The sequence below is a fragment of the Canis lupus genome, chromosome 14 (genome assembly GCF_048164855.1).
Source record: "Canis lupus baileyi chromosome 14, mCanLup2.hap1, whole genome shotgun sequence".
Taxonomy (NCBI): domain Eukaryota; kingdom Metazoa; phylum Chordata; class Mammalia; order Carnivora; family Canidae; genus Canis; species Canis lupus.
The window spans coordinates 60,589,321-60,606,235 of NC_132851.1; the positions used below are offsets into that span (position 1 = coordinate 60,589,321).

The 16,915-nt window shown below is 35.8% G+C and overlaps 1 protein-coding gene across 1 annotated transcript in view; it reads right to left on the reverse strand.

The window, feature by feature from the left end:
• Positions 1-1,991: 1,991 nt before the first annotated feature.
• The window catches only part of TMPRSS11A (transmembrane serine protease 11A), a 30,554-nt gene continuing 15,630 nt past the window's right edge, over positions 1,992-16,915 (reverse strand). Inside the window, 6 exon segments of the mRNA XM_072773904.1 lie at positions 1,992-2,153; positions 3,894-4,036; positions 5,569-5,828; positions 9,763-9,934; positions 11,860-11,898; positions 15,791-15,951. Of these exon segments, the coding sequence (XP_072630005.1) occupies positions 1,992-2,153; positions 3,894-4,036; positions 5,569-5,828; positions 9,763-9,934; positions 11,860-11,898; positions 15,791-15,951 (937 nt within the window).

The window sequence follows — 16,915 nt, forward strand, 5'->3', positions numbered from 1 at the left end:
CAGTTGTAAGATTCATGCTAAGATTTGGCCTAACACAGATTCAGTGATATTATTTGTAGAATGCTCTGATCATCAACTTTATTATTAGATTTAAAATGATATATCAATATTTGCCTATATGTAGGCCAGAATGAAAAGCTGCACAAAACAGTTTAGCAATACAAAGTTTATAGCTCTAGGATCATTTCTTGAAACTTAACATTAAAAAGTCAGAATTATATCTTACCACCATAATATCGACTAATTTATAATCCTATATATATTTTTATATGTGGAGAAGCAACTTTACCTTGAAATGAGTTCAGAGAATTGGCAACCAGCTGCCCAAGTAAGTGAATCACATCATTTAAAATTCTTAAGAGTTTTTAAATTTAAAATAGATTCAACAGAAGTCACTGAAATTCTTATAGATCTGAGTATTTAATAAATATAGATGATCAGAAAGAGACATTTTTTAAAAATTTAAATTCATTTAGCCAACATAAAGAAAGGGACTTTGTAAGGGAAAAGGCATGTGAAATTGGTACCTAGGTTCTAGGCCCACTGTGGGTACAAACTACCTATAGGTTCACCAGGTCATTTACGTTTCCTGGGTTGAGCTGGCTGAACTGTAGGTGTATTGGCCTGCATGATTTGCAGTCTTTCCTAAGCTTTAAAATTCTACGAGTCTAGGTTATGGATTTGTGTGTGTGTGTGTGTGTGTGTGTGTGTGTGTGAATAAATTGTTAGTGTCTTTTAGATTATTATAGAACTATTTTCATGCCTTATCAATAGCCCATGGGGAGATATTATTAGAAAGTAACTCAATTTTTCAATGGTTTGGCTTATATTTGGACTCCATACATGAGCCTGACTTTCCTAATGTCTTCATGACACACTTTACTAAGGCAGTATATGTGGTTTCTCAGATCACTTTGTTCATGTGTTCTGTGTGGTAGGTCCCTAAAATTTATATTTATTAAATATTTTAAAAATTGGTGTTTCATGGTCGCAATAATTAGACTACTGCCATAAAGATAATTGGCTGCAGCAATTCAAAGGTATAAATATTTTTTTCTATGGAGAAAGACAAGGTTCATTAAGTCTTCAACATATTAGCAAATTATCAATTTTTTTTTCAAGGCATTTAACCTTATAGTAATGTGCACAGCCACCTCCTGGTGGCTCAAACACGGTAAATGTATCTATGAAATGTCAAATTTTTGGGCCATTGTTTTGTAATGATTCATGAAATTACATCATCTTCCCCCCAGCTTTTGTAACAAAGATACATTTTTGATTAGCTAATTATTATGTATATTCTTTTATTAATCAGGTTTTCTCTGGATATATTTGAGGGTAGGGTTATTTCTCTTTCTCTGTGTGTTGTTTTAAAAAAATCACCAAAAAATTAGGGAAGTTTCATAATAGAGAAAGTTTAGAAGATCTCTGGCTTGATTTATCACCATAATTTGTTTCCTAGATATAACTTTTTTTCCCCAAGCATCCTTCCAAAGGGTTTATAAGTAGAAAATGTTTTATGGTGAAAAATCTCTTTGGAAAACTTGGAATAATAAGGAAAAAGAAAAGGAAGTATTTGTGAGCTCAGGAGAAATGATAAAAAAAATTATGTAAGGTTTTCCTGAACTCCAAGAGATCAAAAAATTTCCCACTTAAGGGGACCTCCTTGACAAAGCCATTCTAAAAATCTCATGGATTATTTTCAAAAGTTTTCATTACATCTTTTTTATACTTCAACTTGCATGATGTAACAACTGAGTGTCTCTGCTGTATGAGAGACTCCTAATTCAGACTAAACTGACCCACTCCTTTACAAATCTATAAGGACTTAAACTCCTTATAAATGGGCTATAGGTTATTGCTTGATTGAGGTGATCTAAAATAAATAATGTCATTTAATCTTACTTCATTGTACTACATTCTCTGAATATTTAAATTCTGATACACGTATAGCCTACTTAAAGCTCTCAATATTTAACTTTTATAGCAAATTAAAGGCCTGTTTTTGAAGTGATCCAGTTTCGGTAATAAACCACTTTTGTGTAGACTCCAGGTTTATTCTTTTGACCACAATTATCTCCCCAGCTCACAATTCCAATGAGATACCAGGTATCCTTAAGATCCTTTACAACTAAAGGTCCCCCAGAATCACCCTGAAAATAAAAGAAAGAAAATTAGTTAAATATAAAACTTATTACTTAAAATATTCTGATGAATCACATATTTTATTATTAGAAAGCATATATATTGATTACCAGTTATAGATAATTAATTGAAATGTAGATTTCAAGTTATAAAAGCCTTAAATTTCAATTTCCACATTTTAACTTTCTCAGCTTTATGGACATATAATTGAGAAATAAAATTGTATATATTAATGTGAACAAGATATTTAACATACTTATACTTTGTGAAATGATTACCACAGTCAGGTTAATTAACACATCTATCACTTCACACAGGTACTCTGTGTGTGTGTGTGTGTGTGTGTGTGTGTGTGTGTATTTTGAGAATGACTAAGGTCTACTGGCAAATTTGAAGTACACAACACAGAAAGTCTAGCTGGTGTTGGTTTTTTTCTGACTCCAAGCAGGGTGTTTGGACCTCGGTTTTATTGGACAAACTAAACCCCTCACCATGCACCTCAATTATAATCACTGTATTCCTGTCTTGGACTCTGTTCCTAATTCACTTTCTCGATAATTTCCCCAATTTTTCTATGGTTATAGAAATTCACTTGCACAGTCATGGAGCAGGAATCTTACCTCTGCTCCTCAATTCAGTGAAATTTCTTTATGACCACGTCCTTCCTGAGACATATCACTAATCTCACCATTTGCCTAGACTCCCATATCTTGTCTGCAAACGGACTCCTGTTACCACCTTCCTCTTGTCCATCATGGTTTGGAATTTTCTGTGCATTCTCTGAATTCCAACTGCCTTCCTCCACATTCTCAGCAACTGAGTAGTCTGGATATGTACCAGATTCTGCTCCTGCCCCACCTGTACACTACAAAACTCCCTGCTCCTTTTCCAACAGAAGTTTCCATGTGTAACTTGTGGGACTCTGGGCAGAGCTTTCTGCTACCTGATTTCAAAACAATTTTGATCCTTTCATCATGGAGCATCACCTCCTTGGAGTTTTCAAGAATCCTATGTTATAAAGCAAGTACTTCCAGGAAGAAATAGACTTTCGATCTTTGTCTGAAAATATACATTCAGAATAGCTATTGGACAGCAGAGGAAGGCACTGGAAAGGGCACCAAGTAGTCTCAACATGGTCTAATCCACCTTCTCACTAAGCATTAACTGCTTCTCCCCTATCATCCTCTTTATGCTGAGACCCAACTGATTACTTGGAATTCCCTCAAATATGAATTATAATTTCATGCCTTCATAATTTTTGCTGCACTCTTTCTATACACGGACAATTGTGCTTTTATTCTATACTGGGCAAGGGCCATTTATCCTTCAGGCCTCATACCCTTCAGTATGATCTCTCTGATACTTGCTGCAAAATGTTCCCTTCACCCTAAAAATATTTGCTCTCCATTATATTATTTAAAACTTCTCATCACAGTTCATTGTTCATGATTATTTCCTTTCTAGATGAAAGCCCTTTAAAGAAGGGGACTGCTTTATGAATCTTTGGACTTCTGGTACTAAGAAAATTTAATTTTGGTGGTTAGTTGTTTGATAGGATCAAAGAAACTCTGCTTATATCATTTTGCTTAATAAAACACCTAAAAATGTTTGTGTTGTGAAATTTGCATTTAGAAATTACTGAACTGACAAGATATTTGTGTAGGTACTAACATAAAGAACATAGACTATTTCTTGAAAGAGATAAACATGTTTTGAATTAATGATATTAAAATAATCTCTCTACCTACCCTGCAAGCATCATATATTCCTTCCAGATATCCAGCACAAAACATTCCAGATTTTATATCATGGCCATATACATGTGGTTGCTTGCACACTTCATCACTTATGATTTTCAGTTTGGCTTCTTGAAGATTATTTTGGGATTTCCCTTCAGGGAAAACAAAGGAATTTTAGAGTTTACAATCAACATCTTAGCTAGAATGAAGTGAGTGGACTTTTTTCTAAACTATTTCATACTAAAATTATCAACACAAAATGAGGTTAATGTAAGCAGTTTCTAGAGAATAAACTTCCCTTTGGAATCTGACACATTTAAATGATAATTATTGGGATGCCTGGGTGGCTCAGTGGTCTGCCTTTGGCTCAGGGCATGATCCCAGGGTCCGGGGATTCCCACAGGGAGCCTGCTTCTCTCTCTGTCTCTGTTTCTGTCTCTGCCTCTCTCTCTCTCTGTGTCTCTCATGAATAAACAAATAAAATATTTTTTAAAATGATAATTATTATGCTTATCACATTTTATAAATACCTATATTAGGAAGAAAAACATTTCCCAGAGTTAAGCAAACTCTCTTGCTGTTGTTATGTATCTGTAACTAGGTGAGATTTTACAATCCAGAGTGTATCTGACTACATTTGCCCAAAAAACAAAAACAAAATCATTTTTATTCATGAAAAGTTTAAGTTAGCATATCGAGTTAAATCATTTTAGAGAGGGCCATGGAAGCTTCGTTATCAGAGACTCTCTCTACACAGCATTCTTATTACTGATCACTTTTCAATTAATCTCTGTAGTTCTGAAGCAGATTTTGCTGCAACTGGACATTGTAGCTGAGCAATGGGGAAACTCGTAAGGTGGCCGAGGAAAGTGAAAAGGAGTAGTGGAACAAACAAGGGGGAGGAGGAGATGAAAAGGGTAGAGGGAGGCTCACAAAGGTGGGGCATAAAGGGAGGGAGTCTTGGAGTGAAGGTGGATATGAGGATGACAACACATCGATGTACGGCTGGCATTGTGTAGAGAACAGAACATAGACATAGGCTCTAGTGTTGCTGAGGGAACATTTGCTTTTTTTATGTCTTCCTTGAAGCCCACCCTTTTGGAACTGCCTCTCCCTTACTCCATGTGATTCTGACCAGGCTGCCTCTCACAAACCTGGCTTTCTTGGAATGGGCACAGAAGTGAGTATTGAGTTAGCTAGTCAATCCAAGTACCCCTGGACACAAGCAGGGCCAAAAGAGACCTTTTCAGGGATTAGTGTAGATTCTGGCAAAGAAGACATGTTCTTCCCTCCACATCTACTAGGAGAAGATGACATAAACCCTGAGCTGTTGGCCACCTTTGACACTATGTGGAGCTAGAATCCCTCCACATGAAGGCAACCTAGGGGAAAACAGAGCCAGAAATGGGAAGATTCAGAACCTAATGGCATCATACAGACTCCTGAATCCAGCTATGCCTGAAACCAGGCTCATATCTCTATTGACTTCTAAATTACAAGGGCCAAGTTTGCCATTTTATTATTATCTTTGCTTTAGTGAAAGTTGAATTTCTGTTATGTACAAAATAAGAACTCTAATTTAATCAAGCTGTGCAGGAATGGCTGGCAAGATAATATTAATGGAGATTAAATCATATTGTCCTAAATCGGACATAGTGCCCGTGGTCCTTTTTGAGATACCTACCACCATAGAAGAGTGCTCCAAATCCTGTGATATAGACAGTAGAATTTGGTTGGAAGGATGCAGAGGCTTCTGGCAGACAAACCCGGCGGATGTTATCAGTAAAGGTGACCCTAGGAGAGAACTGCACAACAGCAATGTCGTATTCTCTTGCTGGGGAGTGATATCTCTCATGGACAATAATTCTTCTGATACTTCTTTTCATTAACGGAGGATTGATTGTTGTTCCAAAGCTAACAGTCCACTGATGTGGATTTGCACTACTGGAAAAGGTTAGAAATGAACAGAATATATAAACTGCACTATAATAATTGCATGAAGGCTAATTTAAAAATTCCATCTTAAAAATATTTGGTTGTAGTGATAGTTTCCTTTGACCTTTAAATATAGTCTATTGCTATTTTGAAAGATAAACTGTGTACAAACAGCATCTTAGAGCTAAAATCCAAAAAAGAATGATTGAATTTTAGAACTGTAAAGCATATAAACTATCATTCATTTATCTCTTCAACAAATATTTATTGAAATCCTATATGGTGAGACTTATTTGAAGTGCTGGAGTTAAAGTAGTGAACCAGACAGAAAATGTGCCTGCTGGTGGCTATATTCAATTCCAGGGAAGGAAAAAGAGCAAAGCAGATAAATAATTAACAGATAAATAAATCCAAGCAGTAATAATGGCTTTGAATAAAATAAAATAGGGCACTTGAATAGAGTACGGGGGGGAGGGGTAGTTAGATAATTCTCTTTTGAGAATATGATTTTTTAAAAGATTTTATTTATTTATTCATGAGAAACACACACAGAGAGAGACAGAGAGAGAGAAGCAGGCTCCATGCAGGGAGGCTGACATGGAACTTGATCCCCGGTCTCGAGTATCACACCCTGGGCTGAAGGTAGCGCTAAACCAATCATTCTATGGGGAAAGAAAGAAATTTGATATCTTCTCTTCTAGGTGAAAGAACAAATATCAATGGGTGGAAGTTATAAGGTTGCAGATTTGGTTTTCAGCGTTTAAAGATATTTGCAAAGTAGAACAGTCTACCACAAAATTGGCAAACTTTGGAGCTAGTAAGCTCTCCATTACTTTGAGATATTCAATGCCAAACTAGGCATCTGCATAAGGGATTTCTGTGCATTCTAAAATACTGACCTATTGAACTCTGATGTCTTTCAAACTTTAAGAATCTAAGTCTCTATGCAGATTTAGACTCAGGTAGGCAGAATTTACTATGGTATCAAAAGTCAGAATTTAATTTGCAAATATCTTCTCCCATTTGATGGGTTGTCTTTTGTTTTGTTAATGGTTTCTTCACCATGCAAAAGCTCTTTATTTTGGTGTAGTCTCAAAATAGTAGTGTTTTGGTGTAGTTTAATTTTGCTTTTTGTTCCTTTACCCAAGGAGACATGTCTAGAAAAATGTTTCTAAAGCTGATGACAAAGAGATTGCTACCTGTGCTTTCTACTAGGAATTTTACAGTTTCAGGTCTCACGTTCAGGTCTCTAACCCACTTTGAGTTGATTTTTGCGTATGATATAAGATAGTGGTCCAGTTTCATTCTTTTGCATGTAGTTGTATGGTTTTCCCAACACCATTTGTTGAAAAGACTGTCTTTTTCCTATTGTATATTCTTGCCTCCTTTGTTGTAGATTAATTGACCACATAATGGTGGGTTTATTTCCGGGAACTTTATTCAGCTATATTGATCTATGTGTCTATTTTTGTGCCGGTATCAAACTTTATTGGCTACAACTTTGTAATATATCTTGAAATCTGGGATTGTGATTCCTCCAGCCCTGTTCTTTCTCCAGATTGCCTTGGGTATTTGGGATCTTTTGCACAGTGAAAGAAACCATCAACAAAACATAAAGGAAACCTACTGAATGGGAGAATATATCTGCAAATGATATATCTGATAAAAGGTTAATATTCAAAATATAAAAAAAGGACTTATACATCTAAACACCAAAGAAACTGACAAATGGGCTGAGGGCCCAAATAGACATTTTTCCAGAGAAGACTTATGGATGGCTCAACATGCCTGGTCATCAGAGAAATGTAAATCAAAACCAAATGAGACATCACCTTAAACCTGTCAGAATTGCTAAAATGAAAAATATAAGAAACAACTGTTGGCTAGGATGTGGAGAAAAAAGGAACTCTTGGTTGACAAGAATGTAAATTGGTACAGCTATTGTGGAAAACCATATGGAGGTTCCTCAAAAAGTTAAAAATAGAATTAACATATGACACAGTAATCCCACTACTGGGTAATCATTCAAAGAAAACAAAAACACTAATTAAAAAAATATATATGCATTCTAAATCAAAACTACGATGTCACCTTATATGCAAAATGTCTAATTGTTTTTGAACCAGGGCTCAATCAAGACTGATGCATTTTACTTGATTATGTTTCTTCAGCCTCTTAATCTAAAATGTCCACCTGTTTTTATTTTTATTTTTTAATTCTTTTCCTGTGTGACATTGTCTTCTTAAAGAAACCAGGTTGGTTCTATTAGGATTTTGAAAGTCCTGCCATTGTTAGGGGAAAGTTAATGATCTGTGGAGGTGTATTTGTATTTCTATATGTAATTGATGTGATAACTTACACTGTCCTTAAATTTCACTTTAAAAAGTTTGATTTTACGTACTAGAGCACATATTGTATATATATTTTCCCTCTAGCTAGTGTGACTGGTGTCTATTTTAAAGCACTTATTTAGGGCAGCCCTGGTGGCTCAGCGGGTTTAGTGCCGCCTTCAGTCCAGGGTGTGATCCTGGAGACCCAGGATCCAGTCCCACATCAGGCTCCCTGCATGGAGCCTGCTTCTCCCTCTGCCTGTGTCTCTGCATTTCTCTCTCTGTGTCTCTATGAATAAATAAACAAAATGTTTAAAAAAATAAAGTATATTTAAAATTTAGCATTTTTTATATAAATTACTGTATGGAAACATGAATATAGATATGATTTGTTAAAATTGGAATGTGAATAAAGGTTTATTTACTTAAAAAATATATATATATATATATACACACAACGGAATATTACTTAGCCATAAAAAATGAAATCTTGCCATCTGCAATGACGTGGATGGAACTAGAGATTATGCTAAGTGAAATGAACCAGTGATTTCACTCATATGTGAAATTTAAACAAAACAAATAAGCAAAGGGAAAAAAGAGAGGCAAACCAAGAATTAGACTCTTAACTGTAGAGAACAAACTGTTGGTTACCAGAGGGGAGGTGTATAGTGGGATGGGTTGGATGGGTGGTGGGAATTAAGGAGTACAACTATTATGATGAGCACTGGGTATTGTATGTAAGTGTTGAAACACTAAATTGTACAGCTGACACTAATATTACACTGTACATTAACTGGAATTTAAATAAAAACTTAAAAAAGAAACTAAAAGAAAAAGGATATATGCACCCCTATGTCTTATTGCAGCATTATTTATAATATCCCAGATATGGTAGCAACCGAAGTATCCACTGATAAACGAATAAAGAAGCTGTCAGATGTGTACACACATGCACACAGACACACACAGAGGAATATTACACAGCCATAAAGAGGATGAGATCATGCTATTTGCAGCAGCATGGATGGACCTAGAGAATATTATGCTAATAATAAATAATTTGGACTGAGAAAGACAAATACCGTATTATTTCACTTGTATGTGGAATATATATTAAAAAAAGAATAAACAAGCAGAATCAGACCTATAAATACAGAGAACAAACTGGTGGTTGCCAGATGGGAAGGGCATTGAGAGATGGGAAAAATATGGAATGAACAAGTCAGAGGAATAAGTGGCACAGCATAAGAAATATAGTCGATGATACGGTAATAGCATTCTGTGGTGATACATGGCAGACACACTCGTGGTGAGCATAGCATAACATATAGAAAAATTGAATCACCTGAAACTAATGTAACATTTGTGTCAACTATACTCTAAACACCCCCAAGCCCTGTAGGGCCATGACCAATGAGTGCTAGGATAATGACTGCTACCCCCACTGACTTTGCAAATAAGTATGCAACTATAACATTATATTAGAAAAGAACCAGAAAGAAAATTTTCTCATTTATTTCAGTAATACCTGGGGGCATTGATTATTACTCAGAACATAATAAAACTCAGTTTTTCTACAGTAGTGAAAACTGTTACAGTCAGTAACTTACTTCGTAAAGCAGTGTGCTGCGGTGAGGAGCCATGTATTACTGATCAAGGTGGCTCCACACTGATGAATGTTATTACGCTGAAGGGAAGCTTGCCAAGGCCAGGCAGCTTTGGCTGCAATGTCTCCAGACATTATTCTATTGACTATTAATGGAACAACTCGTTTACCACAACCTATAAGAGATAAGATCATTAAGTTATAAGAAACGTCTCTATTGTCTTTGATTCAGAGAACCTAAGAGAGAACTGTAATGTACTGCATTTGTCATTATATAAACATATGCAATACTAATATCTATCCTCTGTGCTTCCTGGTATATTGATGTTTTTTGCTCATCCTGTATTTAGAGATGTGGATATATATTGCCTACTAAAACTATGTTAAATTACAAAGGGTTGACATATCACAAAGTATGTGCCCTGAGGACTTAGGTGGTATCCATCATCTAGATGTCCTGGGAGCTCCTACCAAGATTATTGCTTCCCAGTTTCAGATGATCCAGTGTGTGTCTTTACCAGAAGAACTCGCCAGACAAGTAATTGCCCATTTTTTGGAACTCTTTCTCCCATACATTTTTCTGCATGACTGCATGACTTCCTAAGGTGTGCCTGGGTTAATGTCGAATAACCAGTTTCTCACTCTTCAGGATGAAGAGTTCCATGTTTCCACATAAACACCCCATTCAATATTGGTGGGAATAAATATGTACTCTATAATATGCATCAGATCAGAGATTACTCTGCTGCTTAGGGTTCCTAAGAATTAAGACTGTTTAGAATTTGGTGCTAATAAAAAAAATATATGGTAGTTCAATTCTTGTTCCAACTAATTGGATATCAAAAGAAAAAAAACTCATTTTACTGATATTGAGTATGCTGCATTGTGGCTAGTCATTTTAAAAATCTACCACTCTGCCACTACTCTAGTTTGGAGTACTATTTTTCTCATCTGGAGGACAGCAACAGCTTCCCAGCTCATCTCCCTGCTTCCGGGCTTGCTCTGCTAATCTATTCTCTGTACTGAAAACTGAATGATCTTTCTTATATGTGTAAATCCTTCAGTGACTTCCCATAGTCCTCCAAATAAAGTCAAAATGTTTCATCATTGTTCTGATCCTTGATCACTATTAATCATACCCATTTCCTATATTCACCAACCTCCATTCTATTTCCCAGTTACATTGACATTTTTCAGTTGCAAGAAATGACCATGTTCTTGCTTTTCTGAAGACATTTTTACATAATACTGCCCCTTCCCAGGACATTCTTCTCACTTGTCTCTTGACTCATGGCCTCTCCACTCTTTCCTCTCTTAGGGATCACTTTCTGATGCTATAAGACCAGGTTAAGCAGACTCTATGATTGACTGTCAATTGCATTGTGAACTTTGTCTGTTGTAGCATTTATCACACCATTTTAACATTTCCTGATTTATGTCTTCCCCTACCTTCAAATTCTTCATTTTTGAGAAGGGATTGTGTCTTATTCATAGTGGTATTCACTTTCTGGCACTTGGTAGTTGTGAAAAAGATACTCATTTGATGAATGAATGAATGAATGAATAGAAACATATAATGTGTTTGCAAGACACAGAGGCAAATGCATGAATACCTTTGCTCAAATTCATCACCACTTTGATAAATCTTTCAAAATTTAGGTCACAGTGATATGAAGTGAGTGGGTAGAGCTGCTATAAACCATGAAAATGAACCTATTAAGAAAACTTTATAGCTCAATCACAGTCAATACTGTCTATATCCTCCCCATTTATGCTTTCTCATGATTTTCTCAGCAGAAAGAATATTTCATAGCATTTTTAAAAATTAGAAAAGCAAGCCTAAGACAGAAATACATTCCAAGACAGAAATACATAATTTCTTCAGATTGCCCCCAAATTCCCACCATATAATATGTTTTTCTTGAACATGATGAAAAAGATCAATCTCAGAGTTGGAAAAAAGTCCAACTCTATTGTCCAATTGTTACTCTCTTCCAAAGAAAATATGTGACATTGATGAAAAATCATGAGGTAATACTTGAAGATATTGTCTTTTCTGACGTGGAAATTTAACTTGCTTTTATAAGCTAACTGGACTTACATGCTTGGACAGTTTGCTTTCCTGTTGATGAGCTCATCGCTGAAAAAAAAAAGTAGAACAAAATGATAATGTGATATTCTCTTAGTTGTCCTCAACGACCAGAAATTATCAGAGAATATTGACTATATCCATATAGACATTGAGTATAATATAATCAGGAGAATGACAGCCCAATACATAGGATATGTATACAATTTTTATAGAGATTCACAGACAGTCTCTAATTAGGTTGATACATTCTCAAGCAGTAGGTGATTAAGGGACAAATAGTGGATGATTAAAACCCACACATAGTTTGTAATAATACAGAACTATGTTTTCCTAATGGTGCAGGGTATAGCCTCTTTGGATTTTCTTCAGGAGATAGAGAAAATGGGGTAAGAGGGAGCAAGAAGATGGGATTTCCAGGCTTACACCCAGCCTTAGTCAGAGCAGCTCTGCTTTTGTCTCCTCTATTTAAGAATTCACATAAGCCTTTACTTAGTCAAAGCGTTTAGGAAGAAAAAAATCGTTGAAACCACCCACATAAACTATATTTAAAATACTTTTAAAACACAATTACTAAGTTATCAAAATGTTTTTTTTGGAAGAATAAACTATTGTATATTTGTATCCAACATCTGCTGAATATTGGTAAAGACAGAATGTAAATTAAATTGTCAATTTCCAAAAAAGTTAGGAATCTGACAAAGGACACATGAACATTTAAACCTCAGTTGGTGGAAGGTTATTTTGAAAACTGTGATGATTTCCAAGATAAAAAGGCTTATTGAGTAGAATGAGGATAAACTGTTTTACTTAATTCAACCGGTGTTACGTTTCTCAGACTCATATTCTCTGTCCCTAACTTTACATTGTACAAAACAAGAATGTTTCTTTCTACTCACCTTCAATAAATTCCATTTAGAAACTAGTACCAAGGAATTTGGTAAAGTGGAAATTTTGAAAATATCCAATTCAAGAATACCCTTACATGCATGCTCAAGTCATTATACAGTGAAGAATTGGTTGCTCAAGATAGATTCCCAGTATTTACTCTATGGAAGAACTCAATTTTCTATCAAATGTATTTTTAAGATAGGTAAATTTCTTGTTTCATTTTTTAAAAAGCTAATTTAATATGCCCTATATTAGTTAGTAATGCATTAAAATAGAAAATAGTATAATGTTAGAATTCTTCAGTTAAAATTTCATCTTAGTTTGAGCAAGATGCAAATTTCCCCTTTCCAAGAATGATACCAGGTTGCTCAAAATGGTTGTGAGTGTAATTGGATTTTTGAGGATTGAATTTTTAGGGAGAATGGTTATACCTAGAGTTACACCTGGGTGGCTCAGGGGTTGAGCGTCTGCCTTTGGTCCAGGGCATGATCTAGGTAGGAATCCTGGGATGGAGTCCCACATCGGGTTCTCTGCATGGACCCTGCTTCTCTCTCTGCCTATGTCTCAGTCTCTGTGTGTCTCTCATGAATAAATAAATATTTTATTTAAAAAAAGAAGATATCTAATTTTTACCAAATAGTTTTACTTTTCATATGTAGGAGTGAAATAAACATTAACACCTTAGTCATAAAAATGACCCTCCAGCATACTTCTGAGTTGAGAGTGATCCAGTTAGTATTCAGTGCTTCATATGCTACAAACCACATAAGGGGAACTGGAGCACACAGGAACCAAATGTAGGCAGTGAGCTGCTCTTCCAGAGCCATGGTGTTTGCAATGCAAAGAGGTTGATTTCAGGTTTGCTTTGACACACTGCATCCTATAAAGGACCCATATAGCACAGTTTTTGTTTTTCCAACCCCCCCCAAAAAAATAAAAACAAAAACAACCCACAGATTCCTGACAAATAACAGATAATCTTGGGTTACAGGGTTATTTCTGGACTTGGTCTAGAATTTCGACAGTTTTTCACTCATTGGGAATCACCCGGAGAGTGTTCCTGGAAAGCAGTGATTTTTGCCTGAAAGAATTGCCTTGAGGATTCTGCTGAGCTTTTCGCTAAATGGGTTTTCCTACATGCTAGTAAACACTGCTCTTTTTACACTTGGAAATTTGGAAACTTTCAAGGTTCCAGCTTTTTCGACTACTACTCATATTAATGCTTTTAGGTTTCCAAAGCACGTGTAGAACTTATTAGCTTTCTAAGTCGTAATGGCCTATATGTTTCACATTTTCTATTTTCTTGTATATTCTCATGTTATTTCTATGATTGCAGGACGAACAAACATTATCATTGCAATTTTACAGATGAGAGAATGGAAGTAAAAGTTACAGGCCAATTACTTGGGTGGTCTTGCAGTGACTCTATGGGGTTAGAATTGGGTAACTTTCTTACTTTATTTATTTATTCATGAGAGACACACACAGAGAGAAGCAGAGACATAGGCAGAGGGAGAAGCAAGCTCCATGAAGGAAGCCCGACGCGGGACTTGATCCTGGGACTCCGGGATCACACCCTGAACCAAAGGCAGATGCTCAACCGCTGAGCCACCCAGGCATCCCCAGAATTGGGTAACTTTCAAATCAGGTTCTCCATCAGCACACCCAGGCTTTTAAGATACTAGTCATTAAAATAAGCTGTAGCACACAAACTGAGCCTGTAAAAAACAAAAAGGCCAGGCAACCGATCACCATTTCATGCTTCAGTGCTGGTTTCAGATAGATCAGGCTTTTAAATTTCTGGCTAATTAACTGGCTATTGGAAATCACATCATATAATTTATCAGAATTGCCACTATTTCACAACCTCAATTCATTTGTTTCCCCACCTTACAAGGTGGATTAAGCCCTTGACAGGTTCTTCCCTCCTGGGTTGGGAGAGGTCCCCAGCTTTATTCCCGGAGTAGTTGACTCTTCACCAGCAAACTCCTGCCCATCCCATTCCCTCAGATTTTCACTTCCTGATCAGGTTTCCTCTTGAAGAGTCAGCCAGACTCTTACAAAGGTAGGGCATCCTGTTTTACCTCTGATATTAATCCCTTACTCTGCAACTCTCTTAAGTCTGGTGTTGATTGGAATTTGTAGGGGAAATCTGCACTTGTGTGACAGAAGCAGGTGCTTGTGGACGCAGCTTAATGCACAAGGGCAAATACGTCTCTATCTAGTTGGACTCCTCGGAGCCTTTAATATGCTAATGTAAGAGATGAATATCATAGAATTTCTAAGATGTGTTTGACTACAGAACACTATATTATATAGAGCCTTTAGGAAATTAGAGATCTATATTTGAAACTTACATCTTTTAGTTATTAGGGTCCTTAATTTTTTGTCTTTCTTTTATATTTATAAAAGTGTATTTGCCTACTTCCTAAGAATATAAAAATTAGATGTTGCATTGGAAGGGTGTAGAAAAGGGCCTTGATAAAGAGTAGTTTTCCTTTTTAGAGCAATGATAATGGTATAATAGTTCCAGTGATTTTTTTTCTAGCTCTGTGATTTTTAAAACATTGCTTATAAGGTGGCTTTCGTGGCTCCAAAGTTGGTTTATCATTTTCCCAAATGCCCACAGGAAAAAAAGTTAAGGGAAACTTTATAATTCCATTATATACAGAAACCATCCATATTCTTAAAAGGCAACAAATGAGTTTGTTTTAGGAAGATCTCACCCAGAGAAATGGTTGTTGCTAAATGCTTAGTCATGGAGGCAGTGGCTAGGTCAGATTAATTCTGTTAGTGGTGATGTTTGCTTTTATTTTAGGATGACTGCCAGTCAGTACCTACAGGAAAAACCACTTGACAACTAATCTCAGACATGCTTTCATCAGAGAAACATAAAACCTCGAAATGTCATTTTTTTAACTTGAAAAATTTTTCCCATCTAAATTCTAGCTGTTATTTGGAATGGAAATAATCGCAAGTAAGTTTAAGATTAGATCTTTAAAATGGACCTGATAGAAAATTTCACGTCCCATAGAAAGGTATACCTACTTACCATTAACTTGAACGGAAGAGGCATTTACGGATAAGGCTCTTGTGTTCCTTATCTTCTGATTTAAGATGCTAAGGATTTTCTCCCTTAGTAGGGCCTTTTGCTCGGTAGAGGGAAACTGGAACACCATAATGATATCTGCTTTCACACCATCTTCCTCTGGACTACAACATACAAGAGAAAGCTGTTTATTCAAAGAATAAATCAGTTATTATACTCTTTCCTGGATTTAATGCCCCTGAATTATATCTTAATTGCTAAAAGTGTCAAGGACTAATCCTTTGGTTTTGACATTCATTTGTATGTCACTGTCTGAACCAAGATCATTTCATACAATCCCTCTTCAAGTTTCTATTATGTTTTGAGTAGATTTTCCCCATTAATTTGAAGGCTTGTTATAGCGGTTAAGATTCACATATCAAAAAAATTTTCATCAAAATCATAAAATCTGAATATTGGAAGAAACATTAGTGGTCCATTTGGCCAGTTGCTCGTGTATCTGATACCTGAATCACCTCTACAGCATCCCTGGCCCTCTGACCCCAGTACAGTAACTAAAATAATAGGAAATTTGCTGCCCTCCTGAGGCTGTTTCTCTTTGCCCAGCTCTGATTTTAAGACAGTCCTTCATTTTGAGTTGAAATATGTCTCCTTATATCTTTCATTACAATAGGCTTAGGTCTACCAGTTGGGACATATATAAAACATCAAGTTCCTCTTCCACATAAAATATTTAAAGACAATGGCTTTCTTGGTTCCTGACTCTTCTTCAGATTAAACATGTCCAGTTCCTTGAACTTTTTTTCATATAAAAAAATTCAAATCCCTTTACCTGTAGTAGTCAGTTTTTCCTCTTAAATTAGGAAAACCAAACAAGTAAAAGTCTTTCAAAAAAATGAAATCTATGTATTGATCTGGCATGTCTCTTATTTTTACATTTCAAAAGACCCAAGCCATGAAAAGCAGGAGACCTAATTCTCCTGAATCCTTTGACTAAAAAAAAAAAAAGGAAATCATATTGATTCTGAGGCATTTTATATATTGTGGTCCATTTAGGCTCTAGAATGTAAAGATACAAATAATCAGAATTTTATGTCAAATTGACAAATGTATGACCAAGTAATTTTC